Source organism: Chanodichthys erythropterus, chromosome 18, assembly GCF_024489055.1.
Source record: "Chanodichthys erythropterus isolate Z2021 chromosome 18, ASM2448905v1, whole genome shotgun sequence".
In the NCBI taxonomy this organism is placed as follows: Eukaryota; Metazoa; Chordata; class Actinopteri; order Cypriniformes; family Xenocyprididae; genus Chanodichthys; species Chanodichthys erythropterus.
Window position 1 is genome coordinate 17,249,561 of NC_090238.1, and position 26,869 is coordinate 17,276,429.

Genomic DNA, 26,869 nt, shown 5'->3' on the forward strand with positions numbered 1-26,869 from the left:
TTTGCTGATAACCATGACCATGTGTGTGAATTCTAACTTGAGCATGTTCATTTACATCTCATTTGTCATTTGTATTAAACATCACAAAGTTTTTATAAAAAAAAACAAATTCTACAAAAAACATTTTAGACTAAGCCATCAAAAAAGAATATACATATTCAGTTTCTTTAAATGAACGACAATGCCCAGAATCATTCATGTAAATGGATTAAAACATTCACTTTCACACATTTTGTGCACATTTTTATTGATTGAAAAAAAAAGACTTAAAAAGACATATCCTTTTTTTTTTTTTTTTTTTTTTTTTACAAAGGTGGTAAGAGAACACTGATTTATAGCATATAAAAATACATATTTTAACAGACTAACAGAGGGGATACATTTTTACATATGTACAATAGCCAAGAAATGTTGTACAAGCCAATATACAGACTTTAAACAAGCTAACTAATTTACAAAATAAACCAGTGTTAAATAAAATATACACAAGAAGATACTCAAGGAACAGCAAGACATTGCATCTCTTATATATGAAGCCTTTTAACGTTCCTATGTAGTTTTTCCTTTACCTGTCTTATCTAAAATCTAGAGCAAAACAATTGCATAGTGATAACTAAATACCAAACTGAGGGATCTCTTAAAGTTAACCACCTCACTGGATATGACACAATAGCGTTAAAACCCTTTGAAATGCTTACATTGTTAATTATGTTGCTGTAGAAGTGGGAAATATGGTGAAGTAACAGTAAGTTCACAACTAAACATTCAAAAGCCATAAACTGACTGTACTCAAACTTCACTGATTACTTTATGTATATATATATATATATATAAAAAAAGAAAGAAAGAAAAAGGGGGGTGGGGAAGGGGGAGTACACTATATCGTTTATTTCTAAGTTCCTAATGCTATTGCTATAGGTGTACTATTCCCTAAAACAAGAAACCATTCTACGCCCCAATATGCATATAGAAGAACCTTTTGAAAAGGCACTCAACATATAATCTAGCATTTCTGTAAACAAGAACATAGACTGTTTGTACATCTATTATTGCCTTAACATGCATTCATGTAATATGCCTAATAGACAGTAGTTTAGGTTTCAGTGAGATGCAAAGACAATGACATTTGTGTAATCTCATTAGCAGATAAACTCGCAGATGAAACGGCTTTACTGTTAAAAGTCACTGGGCAGATTTAATTACTCCTAAAAAGGTCACCGGAAAACTGCCCTAATCATCCCACAAAATCCCCAGCGCAAACAATTACAATCAGGTTGACCTTCATGGTGTTAAGGGAGAAACAATCCTATGTTTAAAGATCAAGTAAACTATTTATTTTAATATTTTAATGAACTCCAATGGAAAAGAAACCACATGCTCCAATATGGAGGTTAGGATGAGTTAACAGCATCTTGCACAACAATTTCCACAAAGAGTGGACACACAATTGGTAGCAAAATCAAACAGAGAATCTTACTGGTCAAGTAGGTTGAGTAATGAAAAGCAACAAAAAAAAAGTAAAATCAACAAAATGTATTTGGATATACCAGAGGCACAACAGGTGGTGCACACGACAGCAGGACTTACACAGCAAACAAAAAATAAATACATAAAAAAAAAAAACTTCTGTATATAAACATGTTAAACGTGAGCAGCATCTGTACCTGATTCATTGACTGGTAGATCACATTTGTGGTCCATGAACATCTTGCTCATTTGAGTCCGGTTTGGAAACTGAAGAGCCAGTCACCTTATTCACAACAACATCTTGGGGCTTTAACCCTAGAGGAACCAGTTTAGGCATAGGCCGCCATGCCACATTGGTCCCCTCATTGGTAGATTGACCCGATGCAGCTTCACATGCAGTTTTCATGTGCAAAAGAGGCGGCGGAGTAGGAGCATCATCTTTAACAGTGCACATAGGGGCATTCGGACTCTCAATGTTTGTTGATGGTGCAACTCCAGATTCGGATGAAACCGAAGGTGAATCTGACCCAAAGATGACTTTTACCAAATCATCCACTTTGGGTGGGATATCGATTTCATCTTTAGAGTCTGGAGACATCAGATCTTCATCCAGAGTTAGGAACAAGGGACTGAGAGCACGTTCATCATCTGCCTGCTTGTCGGAGCATGGCTGTACCTCGCTTGGCATGACAATTTTCTGATCTTCGTCTTCATTACTCAGCTGCTGGCTAAGAAGAACAAGTTCATCAAGCAAAGACATCAGATTTTCATCCTCAGGATCGTTGCTGTCATCTGGACCCTTCTTCTCCAGTCCTTCTTGGGTGGACGAAGTAACAGATGCACTAACCTCATCTCCTTCTTCAAGCTGTTTGGGGACATCCTTGGTTTGAGGCTCATCAACAACCACCCTTTCCTCCAAATTAGGAATTTCAACTTCAGAGCAATTGTGCTGATTCTCCACAGGTGCAGTGACAAATACTGGTGGTGCCTGGACAACAGATGTTTCTTCCACAACTTTCTGTGGTATTACCAGATTCTCCACCGGTGGAACCAGAGAAATAACATTGGTGATGTTTGGAAGGTTGGCAGAATCCACTGAAAATTATGCATTGTAAATAAAAAATTATCCATATGAATATCACTGAACAATGTAGGTAACTTGTTAAAAAAAATATCCGATTCAATATATATGAGACAATATCAGCTGAGGTAACTCACCTTGAGTGTTAATATTAACAGGACTGTTTGTAATTTTGATAAACTGAGGCTGCAATACTGGAAGAGGATTTTTCATTCCAAGCGGGTGAGATATTGCAGGAACTATGGAGACAGATGCTACACCTAGTTAAAAAAAAAAAACAAATTCTCATATTTTCTATATGACATTTTGAAACATCATTGACCTGTTCAGAGACAAACCTGGTGTGGATGATTGCTGTGTCCCTACTGAGGTGATGCCAATCGGTTGAAGTGGGTTGTTTATGGTTATGATTTGATTGCATGGAACCATGGTATTCATCAGAGGGAACACTTGAGGTATACACACTGAACAAAACAAGACAGACATCAAAATTATAAACCTCCAAAAATCAGCTTCATCCGAGTCAAGTTATCGTAAATGTTTTCTTCTTGGACTAACCATTAGTTAAAAGAGGCTCTTTGACCGGAGATCCTTGTATCACCTGGGATGAAGCACGGGACAGAATGTTTGGCCGCATTCTTTCACGTGGTACTAGGGAACGTTTTACAGGACTTGGGACAGAGACAGTTTTCTTTAGTGGACTGGAATTAAGGGATGGCTGAGTAGGTTTAGACATGCTACCTTGCTCTTTAACCTGAGTTTTAAGGGTGTTTTTGCTACTATCAAGGCCTGTAGGTTTTAAGGTTGGTGTGGATTTCAAAACACTTTCAGTCACTTTCAGTTTTTTAATACTCAAGTCTATCGGTTTGGAGGGAGAATTGGTCGGTTTTAGAACATCTTTTACTTTGCTCTGGGGTGACAAACCTTTCCGTTTACTATTAAGATAAATTTTAGGTTTGGGTTTAGATTTGGACGTTGCCTGGTTAAGCTGGGACTTCATCTCTTTTGCTTTAGCTTGGGCCTCCAGGGCTTTTTGTTTAGCAATAATTTCATTAAGCTTCTGGCTGATGGACTCTGTACTCTTGTCTGTGGACAAAAAGAGATACAACCTGTGTTAGCAAAACAGATGTTCACACATTCAAATTATTTCATTTTATATAAAAAAATATATCAATGAATCCTCCACACAACTCCTTGTAAATACTATAAGCATGTGCCTAGGAATAAATAGAAACAAATAGTCTAATGAAAATAAATAGATAAATCCCACTGCAATAGCTTGAAAATCATATTTTGATGCAACATTTAGGTTATGCGACCTTCGTCACTGTGGTTGCATGAATGGCTGTTGAGATAATTAAATAACCAGCTGATCACGGTTATTCGATCTAACAAAGGCTAACTAGGCACAAGAGTCATAGACCAAAAGAAATAGACAAGCACCAATTAGATTTTTGTGCACTAAATTCAAAGTCATCTGAAGCCATTCCATAACTTAATTTGAGGGACAAAAGAATATTTACATTGTTAAGTTAAAGTTCATGGAAACTTGACGTTGTGGCTGTCAATCTTACTCCAGTTAAGCATTCAAACTGAGCAGCACGTTCAGTTACGACAGTCAGCACTAGTGTCAAAATATTGATATTTCGATATGTATCGATACTGAAATATCTCAAAAGTTCCAATACTCCTTTTCTGCAGTATTGATACACCAATACCAGCTGTATGTTCTCGCGCTCTCTTCTCTCCAATGGCGAATTGACACACAACTGCCTTCTGTATCTCACCAATTTCATTTCGCTCAAGTTGAATTGGTGTTAAAGGGTCTGAATTTCAGCATGGGTTTGCAGGTATTGCGCATAATTTTACCCATTCCAAAATTATGAGATAATAAAAATATCTGTATGGCAGTATATATGGAAGTTTTTTCCATGGTATCAAATATGTTATTGACTATTTTTCAACGCATCATATCGAAGTTGGAAATTCCAGTATCGTGACAACACTAGTCATATATAATATATATCCCCATTATAATAATTGATCTGTATTATACTAGCTCCCTTTATAAACGGCTGAGGATTTGCATAAATAGCTTTTTTTTTGCTGGAGTTTATTGCTGTTGGTAAACAATGTCATACTCATTACTGTGTCTGTATTATCACACAACAAGGACTATGAATTGGCATAACACACAATAACTAAAATGTAAAACTGTGAAGAAACAAATGGTCAATAAACTGTTGGATAGATACACTAGGATTTTGGCGCTCATCTCTTCTCTCTGTGCCGTAATTTTCAATGTGCAGCACTGATGCACAACATTTTTTCCATTATGTTTTTTTAAGCTGTTTAATCTTTCTGCACCCGAGATGCACATAAGCGGTTTGTGCCACTCTCTTTTGAAGAGTGTCATATTAGCCTATACAGTGCACTCAGATAGTCCCTAAAATTAAGAGATATGGGGCAAAGATGCCATATGAGTTTCTTATATTTAGGTCATATGTGTTAAGCAATTTTACACAAGTAACGAGTGCAATATCATGCGAGTGCCATTTTCGTCCCATAGCCTACATAACAAATGCAATACTGATTTTATACAACAATTCAATAAATGAGTTAATATTGTGTTATTTTAGACACAATATTGTCCATTTTGCTCAATTTTGCCTAATGAAAATTTAAAGACAAAGCAGAACTGTTCGTTTCCACAAAATGCACACCAGTGTTTCATTTCTGAATATGCATTTTGAACGAACTGAGTAAAACCATGATTCAGTGGACCATTCATAAAAGACTTCTTGGAGCAGCACTACACAGACCAATCGGTATGACATCAAAGTACAACCATAGCGATTCAAAAACCATCTGCTCTGTAATCGCTCTCCGTACTTTGATGTCATACACCAATCGATCTGTGCAGCACCGCTTCAAGTCCAACAAGCCTGAAGAGAACCATTTAAATTAAAATTCAGTCATCATTTACTCAACCTCATGTTTCAAGTTTGTTAAAACAATTCTATGTTGAATTGAATAAAATATTTCTTTCTGAAGCTACTTTTTGTAATGTCTATTTGATGCTTTACACAATAATGACTTTAAATAAAATAAAATAAATTAAATTGTGATTAATTAATTAATCGCCACATCATGTAATTAAATCAGAATTTTAAGTGCTTGACAGCCCTAATTAAAATATGATTTGCAAGTGCGTAGGATTATTATATTAAATTAAAACTATGTTGCTGATCTCTATGCATGTATAAAAATGTATATATGCTTGGATGTATAAAAAAATAATTACAGTCTGAAAGAATGCCTTACCACACAATAGTGAAAGTGTCTGTAGGTAACGCTCCCTCTTAATTCGCAGCTTCTCTCTACTTATTACTAAGTTTTCCTCCTGCTTAACCAGAGACTCTATCTCTTTTTGAGCCTTGAAATAAGAAAACGTGTCAGAACAGTAAAACAGTATTTTCAGTGCAATTACAAGCATAAAATGTAGCAAAACCAATAACAACCTTTGTGAGGATGCTCATCCTAGAAGCTTCAAGATTATTTGAGGTTTTTCCTAGTGTTGCCTGAAGTTTAAGAAACAACTCTTTGAGTGTGTGGCGCCTCTTTCGCTCCAGCCTCACTCTCTGCACAAAGTAGTTATATAATGCAATGTGTGAAATTTCACAACTATGTTACACATGTATGTTACAAAAATACATAGAAAGGGTTGGGTCAGTCATTTGAAAAAAAAGGAGAAAAAAAAAAGGAGAAAAAAAAATTGTACATATGAAATGGAGAGGATAGAACTTACCCTGACCTTCACTTCCAAACTTTCATCATGGATGTGCTTCTGGTTACTGCAAGAGCAAAATGTTTAAAAGATGTAAAGATTTTTGACAGGAACTGGTTAATTTTCTTAGGCAAAGTATATTTTTCCAGATGCTTTCATAGTATAGATGCAGATCAGATCAAATACCAATACAAAACATCAAAATAATGCAAACTAAACTTCCACATAATCAGACATCAACCAGGTGTTTGTTACCTTTTATGTTGATTCCTTCTTATTGCAGATGCCCTAAATTTTGCGATACTGTTTTCCTCTGCAGATTCAACGGTCTCAATATCAACCACCACCTCTGCAAAATCTTTCATCTCAGAGTCCAAACCATCTGTCTCCTCCATCCTCTCCCCTTTATCAGAACCCTGGAATACAGCAAAAATATCTAGCCTGAACAAGCAATACAACAGTTTGATGAGCTACACAAATTCAGTCAGAAAAAGGTGAAAAGAATCCCTTACACTCAAACTATATGAATCTTCTCCGTCATCATCACTGTACAGGTCAGAGTCATCAGTTAATTCTGTTACATCTGAACCAATCTCCTCTTCTTCGGGATCTGGTGCTTTGTCAAAATCTGTTTTTTTCACATTGGGATTATCTCCGTTACCAGCTTCAGCCAAACTTAAATGTTTTAGTGCTCCATGCTCATTATGTGAAGGGGCTGAATCATCTCCAGAAAACTGCCTGCATTTTGGAGAGGTGGCAACAGAAGATAAATGCTCCGATACATTTGGTGCTACGCGTTCAGAATCATCACAGCTATTTTGTTTAGCAGGATCCATCTCAGACTGCTTATGGACCTGACCAATTGGTCCCTCTGTTGAAAGTGAGCTAACGGAAACTGTGGTCTCAGACTTAGTGGAGTCTTTGTCCAGTAGTGTTGAACTTGCATTTTTTAACAATGTACAGCCACTCTGCGAGAGGATGGGGGAGGAAGTTGGATTGATAATTCCAGTGTCTTGGACAGAATTCGGTGAGAGAATTCTTAATGTGCAAGTGCCAGACTGTCCCAGAAAACCTGGGACAACTTTAAGGGTAGAAGGAAGGCTGCCCAATGAGACTGACTTGGATGTAGTGAGTGTGACTGGCTTGCCACTCATAGATGAAGATGTAGAGACTGGTACAGTGACAGTAGGCTTTGTCTGCATTTGTGTCGTAGGGTTGGAAGATGTGACTATGGTGGCGCTGCCACCCTGAGGCTTTTTCAGAGTGACTGAAGTTGGTGCGTGCAAACGAATAAAGGTTGCTGTGGGAAAAACAGAAGCATAATTAATATTTTGCCATTTTTCTAAAGTTTATCAACTCTCCACCAAATTTGAGTAAAATAATCATTAAGACCATGCTGCACAAAAATGACCACATGGAACACTGGTTGCCAGCAAAACACTAACAAAATGAAACTATGAATTTAAATGGTATTTGACAACACTTGAAAATTGTGTGACCATGCCTTAAGGATCCCTGTGAAGTCTTGGGACTGCACCCTCTATTAGTTTACTTTTTTTAACACAATGGCTAAATGTGCTCATATGCTGTTATAAATTCAATGGAATTTAATTTCTATCCTTTGTACTAAACATGATACAAAGTAATGTAGATGACATGAATTTCTCAAAGTCAGCCATAATTCTTGTCTGCAACTCTGCTATTTTATCCACTGGGGTGCTCAGCACAAATAAGAAAAGCTATTATAAAATATAGCTTTAAGCAGTTAGTCTAATTTTTTATATCTATATTTATTGGTTTTCCTGAACCAGTTCATATGGTATTCCAGAACCACTTACGCTGGCCTTGAGATAGGAGGTTGGGTTTGATGGCTTTAATTTGACTTAGAGGCACCAACTGCATGAGTTGGCCATTAGGATTACGGTACAATGTGTTTCCATCAGCAGTCTTCACCACCTGAAGAAGCATCTTTTGGCCTGGGGTCTGTGGGGGACGAGTCTGTGTGACAGGATGAGTCTGTGTGACAGGCTTTGTAATCCGAGGACCACTATTGGGGAGGCCTGTATTACGGGACATAACTGTAATCAAAACAGTCTTTTTTCCGGGAGTGGTCGATCCTGGTGAAGAGGCAGTAGTTTTTGGCGTAAGACCAGACCCACCTGAAAATAGGGAAAAGATTCATTATGGCAACTTAATCAATCAACTTAGTGACTTGGTGAAATAATTCAAGGACAATGTGAAGCATATAAAGCCAATAAACACAAAGCACCAGACTAGCACATAGTTAAAGAGAATGATGGTGACAGATTATGTTCACAATAGCTAACTGCTAATATCACTATGTAGTATAAGGAACATTCACACTGACATTGATTAAATTGCTGTATTCCCATTGGCAGTTGGCACATTATGTCACTGTGCATTTACTTAAAGTTGAACAATGCTCACCTGCATCGCAAATGGTCTTTGATGCTTATATGGCCACACATTGCCAGTTCATTTAAAATGTTTGACCTCTGGTTGTTTTGAACATAATTTAATCAGGCTATATTTAACAATTACCATACATTTTACAAGGCTGAATCCAGAAAAGTCAAAACATTTTCCTTCACCACTGTAAACATAGTGTCACACATCTTTACATCTTGGTCTGCAAAAAGGACAGCTCTAACATTAAAATATAATGTGCAATGTCAAAATCAATGATGGTGAAGCTTTGCATTAAATTAAGCAAATGGAAGATTTACAACCTACAATAATAGCCACAGTCACAAATGATGATAATGGGAAGGGTACACAAAACAGGAAGGTGAAAGTAATTCAGAATCTTTCTTTGAAGCAACAGCAAGCTCTAAAATCACAAGAACAGACCCACATGAAGGCCAAGCATGTTAAATTCACCCAGTAGATGCATGGCCAAGGGTTTGTTGGGGAGGGAAGCACAGACACACAATGGCAAACCAAGGAAGCCAGGCTTACCCAGAGGCAGGCTGGGTGAATTATTGAGAATGGTGATGGCAGGGGCTTGGACTTTTGATACAGTGGGAAAACTGGCGCTACCTGTGGAATCTGAAGGCTCAGACACCTGGGTTATCAAGCCTGCTTTAAGAGGAGAAAGAGCAACCCCAGGAGCACTAGCCTCTCTGCCAATCATCAACATGGAGGAGGGGATGACAATTTTTGGAACAGAAGGCTGTAAGTGCGAGATGCTAGTGTTGGACTGATTTTGAGAGTTGATGTGGTTGACCACAAACTGGGTGAAGACCTTTCCCACTGGGGGCTTGGTCACTGTGCAAAAAACAAATTAAGAAGCAGGTTAAATCTGCCTCTTAAGTTATGCACATATTTACATGCAGTACAACTGCACAATGTAACCGTGTTATGCACTGCTTAATAATATACTGGACGTCAGCTATTGGGTTCAATAATCTTGCGAGCAAAAGGTTTGGAGCTGAACACTGTGAACCTTTCCTTGACTTACCTACAGACTTGATGATGGGTGTGGTTGTAGTAGTAGACGTGCTGGTAACTGTGGTTACTGTGGCAACAGTAGAAACTGGAACTGATGTGATAGAGGCTTTTTTAATAGTCGATGTTGTTGGACATATTCTCCCTGTGATGTAAGCTGCTAGTCTGTTGGCAGGATGCAAAGCTCCCATCTGCCCCAGCTCTAACTTGGCTTGTGGGTATGGCTTTCCATTGACCTGTCAGAACAATTGATCACAAGTTTTAAAGGACCTTTCCTAACTTCATTCAAAAATAATCACATCTTAAATAATAAAGACATGTCTTACACAGGCGGCACTTCAAGCACTCTTAAAGTCAACAAAAATGATGTTGGCAACTCAAAGTAGGACAAGATTTGTTGAGAATAGATATAACTGTGAAAAGGGAGCATTCCATTCAAGAATGGAGACCAAATTGAATGCAAGTTACCACTGCATTCAGTTATTATTTACTGCCCATGCAACCGATGTGAAGTCAGATAAAAATAAATAAATAAATAAAAAAGTAATTTCAGGTGGTATAACATTAATAAACCTTGATGAAAACATTGGAATTACATGCACTGATTAAATGTGCACAAGAAGACCAAAAACGTAAATGAAATAGGGTCAATTATCATGTTAAGTTGACTAAGTTAGTTATATATTTTGTATTCCTAAATACACCTAAATGGTTTTGGCAAGTAACTGCACGCATACCATTATTCGTCCTGGGGCATCGGGTGCTTTTTTCTCAGCCTTGAGCAAGCCTGCAGGGCAGCACCTGGAGAGGAAGGGCAAACCTTTCACCTCACTCCTCTCTACATGCTTTTTCAGCTCAGCTTCATTTTGCATAACCTTATCTTCCGTTTTCTTCTCTGCAGGTCTCGAGATGGTGACTTTGTATGTATCGACAGAACCATCCTCTGTCTCTTTAAGAGTCTTGGAGACTGGCTCAATAAAGTACTTGCCAATCCAGAAAGGGTGCTTCAAACGATCCTGAGCCATGTGCTCACACACTATGCGCATAATGTAATTTCTGACGTCTGTACTGGCCCAACTGCATTCGGATATGATCTCAAGCCGCTTGGCAGGGCCAGACAAATTAAGAGGTACAAGCTCTCCCTCCTCAATATCTGTGAGCAAAAGGGAAAAGACGGGGATTTCAATTAAGGACCAGCTTTATAAAACATTTTAAAGTCCTTTGAACTTGACAATATGTTGTTTAGCAATAAACTATGATTGCACCAGGCATTAAAGGGTTAGTACACCCAAAAATTAAAATTCTGTCATTAATTACTCACCCTCATGTCGTTCCAAACCCATAAGACTTCTGTTCAACTTCGGAACAAAAATGAAGTTCAGATTTTAATAAAATCTGAGAGCTTTCAGTCCCTCCATTGGCAGCCTACACAACTACCACTTTTAAGACCCAGAAAGGTAGTAAAGACGTCATAAAACTAATCCATGTGACTACAGTGATTTAACCTCAATTTTATGAAGCGAGGCAAATGAAAAAAAAAAAAAAAAAAAAAAAAAAAAAAAAATAACTTACCACTTTATTTACAAAATATTAATCTCCAACACATTCAAAAGATCACCACAGCATATGCATGCTGTGTTCTCGCAAGAGCTTGTTGCTTGAACACGTGCTGGAGATGAGTATTTTGTAAATAAAGTGGTAAATTTTTTTTTGTATAAACAAGACTTGCGCTGCTTCATAAAATTGTCTTTACTACCTTTCTGGGTCTTGAAAGTGGTAGTTGCATAGGCTGTCAATGGAGGGACCGAAAGCTCTCAGATTTCATTAAAAAGATCTTCATTTGTGTTTCGAAGATGAATGAATGTCTTAAAGGTTTGGAACAACATGAGGGCGAGTAATTAATGACAGAATTTTCATTTTTGGGTAAACCCTATAACTGACCTTGTGTAGAGACCTGTGAGATGTGGTGTTGGTCAACCTGCCAAAAGTAGAAGAATGTACAGTGTAAACTTTTTCACTTTGTCTTAACCAAAAAATATGCCATCCTTCATGTAGGAAATCTCACCGTTTTTTGTTTGTCATGACACCCGGAGTAAAACGGTCGTGAACGGGCACATGTCAGTGTGCTCTCCACATTGTCATTAATCATATTCAAATTTTTCTCTTCCACCTGAATAGAGAGGAAATATTTAAGATATCCAAGTCTACACATCAATGAATTTATGAAACTACACTGACATGGAAAATGACAAGGATTCGATAACGAAAAAAAAAAACTTGCACATGCAATAAAAACCCTATTAAAGCATGTTTAATAAACTGTGATTAGATGTTATGTCTGCAATGTATTCTAAAACTATGAGTCTCACCATTTTTTGTTTTAAAGGACTTAAAAAGCTTTCCAGGTCATTTTGAAGCTCTTGAGACAAGAGTGCTGGAGATGGAGTTCTTGCAGGAGGAGGAGAGAAAAGAGCCTCTGAATCAGAAACTTCTCTTTTTCGATCCCATAAAGTACTCACACGCTTGGCAGGTTCAGGTGCTGTTTCCGGATCTGTCAGAACTGAAGGAGATAGGCAAGGTATTTCAATTTTATCTTCATAACTCCTTTCTCAATAAAAATTGTTTCAAAGGAGTTTTTCAAGCAATACATGCATATTGGAAAGATACAGTAATATTACAATAAAATAATAATAGTGGTCAAATGCTAGTTATAACAATGGTACAGCTATTGCAATAAATTGCCACTGAATAGACTGACCATAAGTTTTTCTCTTTTTGTTTTTCTTCTTCCATTTGGCCTTGATCTCCTCTGACACTCCCTGAGACTCAGGCTCCTCTGCTATACTTTCTTCCTGTTTGGGGGTCTTCAGCGCAACAACTTTGCGTCGCAAACAGCTACAGCCCAACATGCACTGCGGTTTTCCACAGTGATGATGTCTTCTCAAGTGAACCAGACTGGCACACACGCAGCCAAGCCTACAAAATACATTCAGGCAGGGTGGTGCACGTCGTCTTATAATTCTGATGGCATCAGGGTTTCCTTTTGATACCCCCTTAAAACCAGGAAAAGAGATAAAGAAGAACATAAGATGTCTTGGAGAACATTATCCCATAATTAAATTCTGTTGTTATTGACAATCACTACAAAACCCAATATCTATTCTAACAAACTATTGTGTAGTAAGATGATCCTTATTATGACTTGTACCTCAGCGGTCACAAGAGTGGCTAGTGCAATTGCTGCTCTTTCTTCTGTAATATAGGTACGATGTTTGCCTTCCCACACTGCTCCATCTTCCACATCCATCAGCTTTACCAGAGTCTTAGGCAAACCTATACTACGTCCACCTGTGCAGTTTGATGGTGTGGAGCCAGAATCTTCAACCATGGGACTCTTATTAGAGGTTACCATTGCAGCAGTTTCTACAGCAAGATTTTCAGGACTCAAACTCTTGGATTCCTTCTTATTTTTATATTTCTTGCTCTGTTGTGTTTTTTTCGGGGACAAAACAGGTTTGTTCACACTGAACACTGGTTTTATTTGCTTTTTTGTACATGACTTTAAAGGTTTTTTTGATTTATTTTCCTCTTTGGACTTGAATGTTGGCTTGACTTTTTTGGATGTTGTGGATAAGGTAGCAGGTACTTGTTTCTTAAGTACACTATCCAGGGTACGAACATAACTAGTGCTCTTAGTGGGCAGCTCGTATGCTACAGGCGTAGTATCAGTCTGTGATAAGTTAGCAGCTCGTTCGTCAATCAGTTTGCCCTCGCTAGCCAGGTACTCGTCCAACATGTCACTACAAAATGCAGAGAGATTCTTTTGCCCTGCATCTGTGCTTGACAAGCCTGCAAATAAAATGTAATGCAAAAATCACATTCTTTTAGCAGCAGTATCATAACAACATTTCAAATTACACTTAATATAATATCAAGGAGTATATTCTTGAACTGAAATACTGGGAAAATAGTTTACCTTCTGTAAGGGATCCTGATCCAGCAAACTTATCTCTCCAACCTTTAATTTTGGTAAAGTCAGTAGTTTTCCCTGTCCTTGAAACAAACTGGACTACAGAGAAAAAAAATGCATTAATGACAATGAAAACCTGAATCATCATTTAGGCATTATGTATATATTTATTGTTTGTAATTATTAAGATTAATACCTTGAGATGATGCTGAACTTCCTTCGGGTGAGAGAACAGATGGGGGTATGGGTAACTGCACACCCAGATATTGCAGGTCAATTTCCAGGTTGAGGTCAAGCAGATTCAATTTCAATCCAACTATAAAGAAAAAGAAAAAAAAAAACATTATTGTAACGTTGTACATTGTATTGTTATATAACTGTCAAATTAATAGAGAATTAAATAAAAAAAAATAAAAAAAATAAAAAACCTTCTTGCAGCACTGGATGAATGACCTGTCTGTGCTTCATGACTTTCAGATCACGTAAAAGGGTTTTCTCTAGCACCTCAATATTTTCCTGTATATTTTCATAACTTCCACCTGTTTGGAGCAAATAAATAAATAAATAAATCCACAACACTAAGTGGTTTTAAAGTGGTTCTTAAACATTAACCATGGTGAGTTGTTCAATTCTTACCATCTGGATTCTGTGTGGTTTTTTGTGCCATCTCCGTTTTGGCATCATCTCCAAGGTGAATCTCAAGAGCTTTCTATTTCAGGATTAAGGTGTTCAGAATGTCACAAGGATGTAATTGTCATAACTATATAGATAGTGTTCTGTAGATGTTACATACACCAGGTCAATAATAAAACAGTTTCAAACATTTTATAGTAGTAAAGCAAAGCAAATAACACAAAAGTAGTCCATTAATTAAAATGAGCTATAATCTAAATGAGCTAAAATTCTTCTAAAGCCAATCAAAAAATTGTGAGAAGAGCAGACCATTTTTACTGAAAACTTCCCATTCACAGTCAAACTCAAATACATTCAATTATTGAATTTGTATATTCAAATAAAGCATATATTGAAGACAAATTCACTTGATGTCAAGAGCAACCATTTACAAGAAAACAGGAGGAAATTACTTAATTGAAATAAAGGTTGGTGTAATTATCATATGGATGTTGTGGAATAAAGGTGAGTAAAAACTAAATTTAAATGTTTTCATTTCCTTCAAAGTTTACTTTCTACATTTAAATATTACCAGACACGCTTTGTGTTACCTTTGACACGAAGGAGACAAACAACTGGCCTTCGACATCCTCCAGGCTGGGCTGCATTGGAACAGGTACAGGTCCTTCAAACACCTCATCATCTTCACTGCACTTCAATTTTCCTATTTTTTTCTGTTTTGCCTTTGACTTCTTGAAAGTGCTTCCATTAAATGATTGTTTAGTTGGTTCAGGAACAATGAGATCAGAAACAGTGGTCTCACAACTAACAGCTGACTGCAAGTCATTAAGAGGCCCTGGTCTATCAGAGCATTGACTTTGAGAGAACAAGTCAATTGTTCCTCTGGGATCTTCTGACACATCCAGAACACTTGGCGACAATGATTCTCTAGAAGTTACAATAGCATCCAGTGGTCTTTCTGGAACAAAATCATTGATCTTTCTGTGAGGCACAGGATTGTCATTGAATAGACCTAGTGGGAAAAGATCAGGAGAGGAAGAAGCTGTGCAATTTAACAATCTTTCTGGAAATGAATCAAGGGTCTTTCTAGGAGGTACAGGTCTTTCACAGAATAGACTTGGTGGAAATGGGTCAGGAGAAGAAGGAGCTGGGCTGGGTAAGGAGAAAGCTGGGGAAGATGGGTCATCTAATGGCAAGGAAAGGGATTCTTCATGAGTGCACAGAGTGTGTGGAGGGACTTCTTCAGAAAAAAGCTCAGGACAAGAACCCTTGGAACTGTTTAGGAGGCTATCAGAAATGGATGCACTCTCAGCAACATCAGGCACTGAGGCAAGTTCCTGATAAGGAACATTGTCATTGTCTGTACTCGATGGTACATCAAAAACAGGTGCAGTAACAGAGGGGACAATTGGTGTGACATCAAAGTCATTGTTAACTCCAGGTGTAGTAGGTGTACAAGTGTCATGTACAGTGTGACATGTAAAGAGAGATGAAATGTCTGACTGAGACCCGAGTGTGTTGTCAAGATCTGGCACAGAAACAGCATTAGGGTTATGGAACACACTAAACATACTGTCAGGTGTTGGGTCAGAATCAGGTCTGGAGGGAGAGGTAGTGTTGGGGGCACTGAATGGATCATTGCCAACTGGGGAAGGTGAAAATCCATCAGATAATTGTGTTTCTGCTGGTACAGGGGATGCAGTTGCTGGAGATAATGCAGTGGCCAGAGATGTAATGTTTACTGCATCTACTGTTGATGATGTAACTTTTTGGGATAATGAGGCAAGTACTGGATCTGAATCTAAGTTAGTAGTGGTAACACAAGGGGAGGAAGACATCAAAGCAGATGATCTTTCAGGGATTAAGAAAGGTTCACATGACTTTGAGTCTAAGGATGAGCTGGGAGTGTCAGATTTGGGTGTAGTGGGTCTTGTCTTAGACTTTCTTTGTTTAAGAAACTGAGCAAGGAGAGGTAGGGGTACACGTTCAGGCCGCTTATGTGGTAAGGTTTTCTTCGTGTTTGATTCAGACTTGGCCTCAGTGTCCAGAGAAGAAAGGGTCTCCATCCCCTTTTCATTCATGTAAGGTACATTTTGGTCACTGGACAGTAATGTAATCTTGTCAGCTTTGTGTTCATCTATTTCTGTTTTAGTCTCGTCTGTTTCTAATAACTCAGTTTTTGAGGGTGTGTCTGTGCTTTTACCGTGAATGTCAGCTACCACAGTTTCATCTTTACTAACAACTTGTAATAATTTTCCTGTTTTGGATGATATGTCCATCACCTCATTTTGTTCACTTGTGCAAGATGTTTGCAAGACCACACCATTTTTCTTGATATTCTCAAGTGATAACCTTTTGACTTTCACATGAGCACCTTTAATGAAGTCTGAAAATGCCAACGATGATGGGCGCTTCTTGCTGCTGTCAGAGAAAGGATAAGAAAACAAGACAGAAATGATGTTACATTTGTCAAAATTGGCAAATATGTTTGAGTATGTTGCATAGAATTTGTAAATCTAATTCAAACTAAAGCAACATTTTGCTTATGTTTGGTAAATTTATGTTAACTCTACTTACCAGAAACTTTGAACATCTGTGTCTACATTAAGAGCATCACCATTTACAACTTTCTTTTCTCCATTTGTAGGGCTGGGAATGTTCTGATCCTTATTGACCTTTACAGCAGCATTTCTCTTCATAAACAGAGTTTTCAAATTATTCAAGGTTGTCATCTCCCTGCTTAGCTTGAGTTCACTCTCAGGTTCCTCAGTGGACATTCCATTCTTCGCCTTAGATGACCGGGCATTGACTGCATCCTCCCTGAAACCTTTGGCAAAGGGGTTGTAGTCAATTTTGAGCTGGGTGATGCGAAGGTTTTGATAGGCTGTAACTGCAAAGAACTCTGTCTGTGAAAAACTCAGAGTTATAACATTGGGTCTGTCAACTTGGATGTCTTCAGCAGCTTTGTCTGCAGGTATGACATGAAGTCGAGGAAGGTATCGGTGCATTGAGTGCAAAATAATATGGTCCTCTTGGTCCAAATTGTTGCAAAGTTTCAGTCTGTAAAATGAAACCGGGTACTGCATCCAGTGTAGGCCAGTAGCAGGGGATTCTGGGTGTACAAACAAACGAGAAACATGAGGCTCAGCCTTCCCATTGGGTTCCCATCCTTTCCCACTCCATTTGTACCTGTGGTTATCAACTGGAACAATATCCATTGCCAGCACGTAACTCTGGAAAGGTTCCATTCCAGAGAGACGAAAGCGGCAATAAGGGAACATTCTACGGCCTTGTTTGGTCAGAATCATCTCAGTCTGACACCTATAAAACTCATTCCACATACTGTTGTTGTCCAGTGTAACAGTGATGCCCTTACATCTAGCATCTGCTGGCAAGTGGTCTGACTGTGAGCTGCTGTTGATGTCTGTAAATGTGGAAGATGACGGATGGATGCCTGTTACAGCAGAGCTGATTGAAGATTTCACCATTTTATTTGCCTCACTAATTGCCATCAGACTGCCCTGGTCTTTCCCGGTATCCCCAGACTGCAACTGTTGCAGCACAACAAAGATGGAAGGTGGAGCAGTTGTAGGAGGAGCCAGTGTTGGGGCAGTCATGCCCTCTTCATGAAGCACCATTGCACCCTGCTTCTTTGTTTCTGCCATGGGGGTTAAGAAGTCATCTGGATAGCTTCTGACCCTCTCACCTCAGGGTATTTCAGGTCTACATCCTTAAAAAAACAAGACATACACAAAATGGCATGGTCAAAGCACATTTGACAGCTAGAAACTGTAAAGCTTAACATTTAAATATGTTATAAACAGTTTTTCTGTGTTAGTCACTAGATTACTCAACTACTAGTTAGCTGCATCCCTGCGTGGCCTCTATGCATAAACTTGTCAACAATTTAATTCCAGAAATGCTGTCAAACTGTTTACACCTTGCTGGAGAATTGTCTCAATAAGAAGTGTGGTGTGTATGATGCTTTGTGGACTACATACATCAGAAGAGGTTGTCCATCATAGGCCTCTTAGCATTGCATAAGCCTCAAGGTTATACTTGTGAGGACATCTATGTAAGTCCTAAACAAATTATTTTCTGGACTGAATAAGCGGTATTCAACTATGCTCCTGGAAGGTCACCTTGCAGCACATTTTAGTCTTAAACTCTTCAAGGCTTCATGAGACTTGAAAATTACAGGCAGGTAAAGGATTGGAACTTTGCATGAAGATGGCCATTCAAGAGCAGTGTTGAGTACCTGTCATAAACAGTCTACCTCCACTTCTGGCACTGTAAAGAACAAATGGTAAATGAAAAGCCTTGGTGTTTGGTTGAACTGTATACATACAAAGGTACATGCAGAATTTACTTAGGATTTGTTGCAAAAGAAGGGGAATTGATACAAGAAAAATGTCATGGTACCTTGAACAAGTTACACAAGTACATGGCAACAAAATAATGACTTGTGTTATCCAATCACAAGTGGTCAGGACTAAATAGTGATGGAAAACTTTTTGTGACTGGATCACTGAAAATATGCGCAAGTAATCAAAAATGCAGGTGACCACATCTGAATTATATAACAATTATATAACTATCTGTCCTGAATGCGTTGTGGATTGAGGTGAAGCACTACCTACTCAACTAACATGATCAATTTAGGATGCTTTGTGACAAACAAATTGCAGCTGTCCTCATCTTTTTCATTCGCTTTCTTTCCCTCTTGCTCGTAAGCAATGCATTTAATGCTCCCGCAAAACTGATGCAGAACGCTGTGGGGTGTGTGTGTCGTGACGAAATCTGAACACAAGTGGTTACAGGAGATGTATCTGAAATGCATGTTAATACCAAGTGGAAATGGTAATGCCTCTCAACCAACCACTTGTGATAAGATCACTGAACATGCATATTAATGGCAGGTGGAAACAGGGCCTTTGAGCAACATTCACAAACAGAATGTCATCCCAAGGGTTCAATGACTGTATTGTGTAAAAAAAAAAAAAATAATAATAATATTATATATATATATATAATATATATATATATATATATATATATATATATAATAAATATTATTAATGAGTATTTTTTTTTTCTGTTTTGTGAAATATATATAGTAATATATATAGACACATATACAAAACATGTAAACCTTTGAATCAGTTTACCCACCCCACCCCAAAATTGACTAGTTAAACCAACAATGGTAATAATTTAGTATTTAGTAATTTATAATTAAGTCCTGTGGTCTCTGTTAAGTGTATACATGTGCACCGCACACTGAATAGAAGAGTAGGAGTAATAGGATGTATGCTTGAAACAAGGAAACCTCTTTGGAAACAATCATTACTCATGCAATTCCACTTGGCGCCACCAGTCGCATCATCTTAAAAATAAAGTAATAGAATTCTGGGATACGATGCTTTAATAGTCAGCTATAACAATGTCGTATCTGTGTTTTATGTTGTCAACAGTGGAGTTAAAAGAAAAAAAAAGATAAAATATTAATCAGGTACAAGAGTACTATTAGTTTCAATGTATATAATGTAATAAAACTGTCTCAAATTAGGAATAAAAAAGCAACTACTACAGTGAAGAGAATTTTTTTGCTTTTTTTTTTTGTCTTGGTACGTACCTCGGTTTTGAAGTCACGGTTCGGTACAGCAGGTGAGGAGAAAACTAAACATAAAATTGCTTCTTTTTTATTAAACAGTGGATTACTGAACAAATGTTTTCTCTGTCTTTAAATATATTAAATTAAAACTAAAAGTTTCTTAAGGATACAAAAATTATCTCTGCTAATGCTATAAACTACGTAGGGAGCCCTTACTTGAACATTATGCTACTATAATATTTAACAACTGAGCCCAAACTATAAGCCTAAATTCAATTGCTTTATTTTTAGACATAATAACACTCAAATGTTGTTGTATGCAAACATGTTTCACATAAGGCAGTTTTGCATTAACTTCTAAATCTAATTATAAAATTATGTTTTACTCCAATTCGTTGTTGAAATAATTTATACAAAGTGGCTGTCATTTTCACAACAGATTTATTTGATTAAATAATCAAGACATCACTAACAGGTTAAGTAAAATATAATGAATATATAGGCTAATATAGTGCATATATTAAGCAAAAGAGTTCATTTCTCTGGTATACTTACAAGCTGTGGACACTGATTGGCTTTTCTAAGGTAAATGCTACATGACATTGTTTACAAGCCGCTATATTGTGATTTCTTTCCGCGGTTAAAACACCGATTGAGCAATTACACGAGATATTACCGTTTCAGTAAGTCTTGTATCTTTCAACATACGTTTAGATGTTCAATCTGTAACCACTATTAAAGAGGAAGAGATGATTAACTTGCGCTCCACATTGACGGTTGAACTGAGGTGCCTGTACAGTGATCTGTCACGCCACAAAGCACATCAAAACGGCATTTTCTGTTTGAATTTCGTGATTTCGTGGACAGATTTTGAAGGATAACACTTTGTTTCTTATTGAATGTAACCAAACGCAGAGCTTATTGCGATTATTGGTAGTTAATGGCCGTAAGGCTACAATGCTTTATTCGTTGTACTGCTTTTTTCTTATTCACCTGTCTTTGTCCGTTGTCGCAATTCATTGGGAAACCGAAGCGTTCCCAAACAGGAGACCTTAATGTTGCAACGTAATGCATTCGGTACACATGTGCACCATACCGAAAGCCCTGTACCGAAACCGTTCGGTAGGACTATGTGAACTGTTCCACCTCTAATTAACTGTGAAGCTATGGTTTGTAAGTAGTTACTTCAAAAGTAGAAAAATATATGCTATAACTTTTGAGTTTCTAAGCTACTTTAGTGATAAATCACAGGACAGTAGGGCTATCAAAAAAAAAATTAAATTTAGAATATTCGTCAAAAAAAAAAAAAAGGCACATTCGGATGTAAAACCTGTGCATTCTAATTTTTGCAGTGCCAAGAGGAGCGCAAGCCATGAGGACGTAACTGATGCGGCTTGTTTATGTCATCCAGTACAGCGCGGTGCAGGGTGTATTAATGTGATAAATATAATGGAGGTGTCAAAAAGTGAGCGCGCTGATGTTGACGCAAGAAAAAAAGACTGCGCTGTCTGCTATGGCCAACCAGTTCGACGGCATCTGCAGTCAGACCCTAAGCAGTGCTGAAGAAGGCATCAGGCCTTTGGAGCAGATGGATATGTATGAAAGAGAAGCTACGCTACCCGCTGACGAAAACCATCTCAGTTGGTGGCAAAAACTGTGTGGTATGTTTGTTTCCACAAATTGCGCAGCTGGCAAAGACATATTTGACCATACCTGCCACACCGGTCAGGGGTGCGTTTCCCAAAGCGAACTATGGTCTCAAGTTCCGTCGTTACCAAGAGAGTTCAGTGGGACCTACGGCCATAGTTGACTAACGATGCTTTCGGGAAACACACCCCCAGAGCGCGTGTTTTCATCAGCTGGAAACGCTGTCCAAGAAAAAAAAAAACACCTTCAGGTGTTTTGACGAGCAATATGTGTAGTGAGCGGATTGTTTCTAAATGGCAGGTCGCTATTTTGTGTTCATGCAGTAAAGTTGCAACCATTACGCTGTCTGTTGAAGTGTGTTTTCTCAGGTTAGTGTAGTGATGTACTTAAAGTTATGCACTTTTTGTTACCTTGCATTAGTGTTGTCAAAAGTACCGACTTCGGTACCTATCGGTACTGAAATTTTAAAAACGTGACGCTTTGAGCGCTGTTGAGCGGATTCATAAACATCTCTGATTGGCCATTGTGTTGACGCGCTCATCGGATATGCCTGTGATTGGCTACAATGATCAGCGCGTGGGAGCATTTGAAAGCACACGGAAGTGTTTGAATTTGAAAGCGTTTTGAAAGTGGGAGTGCGAGCGATTGAAAGCAGGTGTCTAACAGTGGACCGACCCGCGATAGACGCCTGCTTTCAAACGGTCCCGTGTGTATCTGTGTAAGCGCTTAGTGAAGAGATTAATTGATGACTATTTACAACGTTTTTACAGCGTTGATCATTGAAGCCTATCACAGACATATCCGATGAGCCGTGAAAAGCCGCACAACAGCACTCACGTTTTTAAAATTTCAGTACCAGCTAGGTACCGAAGTCGGTACTTTTGACAACACTACCTTGCATGCACATTAATGACATATTTTATTTAAAAACAGTTGTTTGAAAAAAAATGTCATTTAATTTCAATAAAAGATGCGATGCTTGATTTGGTGCATTTTGCTTATTGCGCTCGCTTGCGCTCTCTTGTGGGCATAGACAATAAAGCACTTTTTCGCCTTTAGAATTCAAATATAATTCGAATTTTGCAAATATTTCAGAAAGAATTTCCAATTTAGCTTTTCAGCCATTTTGACAGCCCTACAGGACAGCATTGATGAGTTTCTACGCTCCTCTCTGTGTGTGCAATATTCACATGATGTGCGAGCTACTGTCTATATGAGTGTGTGCCACAAGGCATCAGAGCATGAGAATGTCCAAACTGGGCAAGCCTTTTGAGGACGCAAGCAAAAGTGATCACACTTTGGGGCACGCGCGCTGTCTGTGTGTTGACTCCGTGTGTGTTGAGTTCGTCTCTGTGTCGCTTTCATGCTACTGACTGGACGGGGTGGAGTCACGTGATTACACATGCGGTAGTATGTTTTTAAAGAGAAAGTATTACATTGATTAAAAAAATGAAATAACTGACTTGGGAAAATTATGTTAGTTAGAGGTTCTGAATTTCTATTTTTAGTTACATTTCGATTAATCATCCAGCCAAATACATATACTACATATAAATACAGTACTACATTGTGCCAAATAGAAAGTGTTAAAAGGTGCATTTCACGCCATGTTGTAATTGCTACAGTTACGAAATGCCAACTTGTAAAAAGCATTCACATCTTTGTACAGCTCGTAATTACAGCTTGTAAGATGGGAATTTTCTGAGCGCTCCTACCTGTACCACGTGGCCGCTTTACCACCTGACTGCTGCAGATTCATTTAGGCGTTGATAGTGTTGCCAAAGAAATCCATAATCCCAGGCTGCATTTAACTCCACTTTTAGACATACAATCGCTAACTTCCCCTTCCCCTCAGGGGAATCCTCGCCACCACTTTGAAGTGCGTTCAACTTCGTCAAGTGGGCAAGGTAAGTTTATTTAGACAGATCCTTGACCCCTCGATTTTGACAAGGGTAGTGAGTCAACTCATAGAAAACAATGCAAACATGATGGTGACGTTACAGCAGATTGTGCTTAATTTACCCCCACACCACTCAATTCTAGTGTATGATATTGTAGTTATATTGACATTTTACCAAATAATACTTGTTACATAATAGCTCCCTTAAGCTGACTGTTATAGTTTATTGTATTATCATTTCTTATATTTTCTCCAACAACCCAAGCGTACAGCATACATACGAGCCTATGGAATGGTGCGTAAAACATATTCTTAAGGAAAAACAATTTCAAATAATAAATCAGCTCCATCGCAGATTCCAAGCAATCAAGGGCTTTTGCCGTTCCATTTAAACACATTGCAAGGGTTCTGCCATTAGTGGGCATTCGTGCAACATAAACAATGGCATACCTCTGAGTGAACAAGATGGAGGGAAGTTAGCGAGGGAAGGGTATAAAAACTGGACTTAAACAGCCCCAATCTGAGGACGTGAACAGCGCTGAATAGAGCATCAAGTGTTGTCATCTTGAGACTACGGTAATTGCGAAATGGCGTGAACGCAGCAAATATTTTTCTTGTCAACTGATCTTAACTCGTGAGACAATACGCTCTATGCAACAAAACAACTTTTATTAGGCTACTTACATGACTCAAATCTTCATCCCATGTGAGCATTACTTAAATATTTTCTATAGAACTCTCCTGAGCGCCTTCCAAGGTTGGCGTCATACTACACGTTACATTTATATGCGTACATGGAAAAGCAGAAACGCAAGCAAATACGAATTAGTTTCGTCTTTCGATGAAACTTGTGTATTTGCTTGCATTTATTCTATTCCATTTCTGCTTTTTAACATTTGGTGCATTATTAAATACATATGATTTACAATTTAACAAATATTAAGTTAAAGCTGCTGTCCGTAACTTTTTTGTGTGTTCAAAATTGACAAAAATTATATGAGAATGTACAACATGAATCCATTTTCCAAACCATGTTTTTTTCTTACCCTGAATCATTATGGTACACTTATAATAAGTGTTTATATTCTGACTATTTCAGACCGCCGCATAGTATCACAGTAACTGCGTGACTCGCCATTGACATACAAGGAGAAAAGAAGCTCTGGCTACGATGTTCTTCCGCAAGACACATGCAGTTCTGTTTATTAACCGCTAGAGGGCCAAAAATCTCAGACTGCAGCTTTAATCAAATTTATTTTTAAACAGGAGCACTAGAATGAGAGGACGAGTTCGAAATAATAGTGTGTTGAAGTCCTCCTGGGAAGTTCTTATTTACGACGTAAGGTGTGTTCAAGTCACTTTCGTTGGAGTAAGATGGTGGCGTCACATCTCTTGAATAACTACACAAAAATATAGCAAGGTTTTCAACTCTATACTTCTAGAAAATGAAGAACACAGAACGTGTATCAGGTATGTTTTGCTTTTTTATGTTTTTGATTAATTTGTGCAGCTACTGTAAGCTTCAACACATATTATAGTTATATTACAATGCTATAATATTTTGTGCAGGCAATTAGCTTACTTCGTTGTAAACAGAAAAGCCTGACAATATCACTGCTAGATACCTTTAAGTGTTGTGGTATTCCGCCATGTTTCTCACTGACACGCCCCCAACTCGTAAACATCGGGGATTAAAGAAAATCGCAAGCCTCCAACTTGTCTTTACGACATTGTGATGGCGTTCATGTGCGTTGAACTCGTAAATACGATCTTTCCGACATGACTTGAACTCACCATAATACCTTATGCTTAAAGACTAGTGTGGCTGCTACATAACATTCTATATAACCCATTACAATAACTCATAATTTATTTTCCTACGAAGATGCAATTAAGACACAAAAACAATAATAATTTAGCGTGTTGATTTTGCAACGTCTAATGCATAAAATAAATATAATAAATAAAAATATGCATGTCAACGCCATAACCACATGCTTTTGAAAAAAACTAATATAATCATTAATACACACATACGATGGTAATAATAAAAGCTAAATAACTTGAAGAATAACGTCAAACGCATTTGTAACGCGACATGCGCATGAATACCGAAAAGGCTCACAAGCTACTTATTCACTATAACAACACTACTAGACTGCCTATATTACCTAATTCACAGGTGAGGAAACGTGGCAACCACCGGCGTGCATAAATGTTATTTGTCCATTCAAAGTCAAGAAATGGAGTTTCAGTCACCTTTTGTGTAACGGGCGTCGAGTTATATTCGTCGATGGCGCATGTCTCTAATAGGCCTGAGACCTAAAAGTTGGCGCGGATGGCGCGTGCACGTCGAAACATCTCGAATGGCGGGCGAATCTGATGAAAGCACGCTGAGAGAGGGTCTGCTCTGGCCACGAAGTAACAACGAAAAACACCCTTGTTCCTTAAAGTTTTTCGATTACTTTAACAGACACAGCTGCATCCGGATTAGACTGTTACCTTTTGTCAATATGTAATGCATATTATGCATATTCTCTCTCCTGTCTTCGTTAATGTTGTTTTTTTCTCTCTCCCTTCTCACATTATTACACCGTGCGTCTCACCCTCCGAGGTTTACGTGCGTGCGGTTACGTCAGCACGTCGCCACTCAAAACATTGCACGCATTCCCTCGTGTGACTTTAGTGCGCATGCGCAGCTTCTGACTGATGAGGCTCGTTGGTTGTACCGCGCATGCGTTTACTTAACGCCTTTGTTTACGTCATGGGCAATGGCTACCTCGATTCGCGCAGCGTCGGTTTTTATTCGAATGACGTATATCGTAAAGAAAAAAGAGTCGTTGCGTAAAATGCTTTCTTTTGCGTTTGATTTGAAGCGACGCGGCACGAATGCAATGATTCATCATAGATTCATCAATTTCGAGACAATGGGAGTTTTGTTCATGGGGATGCCAAACCCTTTCCTTCAGTGCACTGCTGTCAAATCCTTTATTTATTACAATGCTACATTTGTCTGACGGTACTTGTTTTTCTTTCTCAGTGGAGAGGCAATTGTAAAATGGTTGAAGGGGTTTAACAAAACCCAGCAATTACATGTCCTGTGTCTATTTACTTTTTGTCCATGTCTCCTGGCTATTTATGTACAGTACATTTTAGGATTTTGCTGACCTGGACAGCTAGTATTTGGTGCACTGCAGCAGGAAAAAGAAGAGAGAAAAAACGTTGCTTATGAAATTTCACTATACTAATGTAATACTAATGTGAAAAAGTAACTGTCTAATTACTGGACAAACTGACATTCA

General features: G+C 38.1%; 1 protein-coding gene across 8 annotated transcripts; it reads right to left on the reverse strand.

Annotated features, from left to right (window-relative positions):
* Positions 1-240: 240 nt before the first annotated feature.
* On the reverse strand, positions 241-26,175 carry mgaa (MAX dimerization protein MGA a). Of its 8 annotated transcripts, none has more exons than XM_067367030.1 (25): positions 26,070-26,175; positions 16,984-18,136; positions 14,997-16,824; positions 14,410-14,482; positions 14,202-14,312; positions 13,970-14,089; positions 13,780-13,872; positions 13,012-13,652; positions 12,562-12,856; positions 12,173-12,363; positions 11,869-11,973; positions 11,745-11,781; positions 10,541-10,956; positions 9,817-10,039; positions 9,315-9,623; positions 8,174-8,494; positions 6,848-7,635; positions 6,591-6,751; positions 6,357-6,402; positions 6,070-6,189; positions 5,873-5,984; positions 3,107-3,634; positions 2,887-3,012; positions 2,686-2,808; positions 241-2,562 (listed from the first exon to the last, which is right to left on the reverse strand). In XM_067367030.1, the coding sequence occupies exons 2-25, from the start codon at positions 18,069-18,071 to the stop codon at positions 1,685-1,687; spliced, it is 8,733 nt and encodes a 2,910-aa protein (XP_067223131.1). In that variant the 5' UTR covers positions 18,072-18,136; positions 26,070-26,175; the 3' UTR covers positions 241-1,684. The 8 variants fall into 8 exon arrangements, with proteins under 8 accessions (XP_067223131.1, XP_067223132.1, XP_067223133.1 ...); XM_067367031.1 differs by having other exon boundaries at positions 6,363-6,402; positions 14,997-16,827; XM_067367032.1 differs by having other exon boundaries at positions 2,686-2,787; positions 14,997-16,827.
* Between the last annotated feature and the right edge of the window lie 694 nt (positions 26,176-26,869).

Excerpts from the sequence above, each read along its gene's own strand:
- mgaa (XM_067367026.1), bottom strand. The coding sequence starts at position 18,071 with ATGGCAGAAACAAAGAAGCAGGGTGCAATGGTGCTTCATGAAGAGGGC. Across the intron at positions 11,974-12,172 it reads GTCCTTTAAAACAAAAAATG|GTGGAAGAGAAAAATTTGAA; the intron begins GTGAGACTCATA and ends CTCTCTATTCAG. Across the intron at positions 2,563-2,685 it reads TGTTAATATTAACACTCAAG|TGGATTCTGCCAACCTTCCA; the intron begins GTGAGTTACCTC and ends CATAATTTTCAG.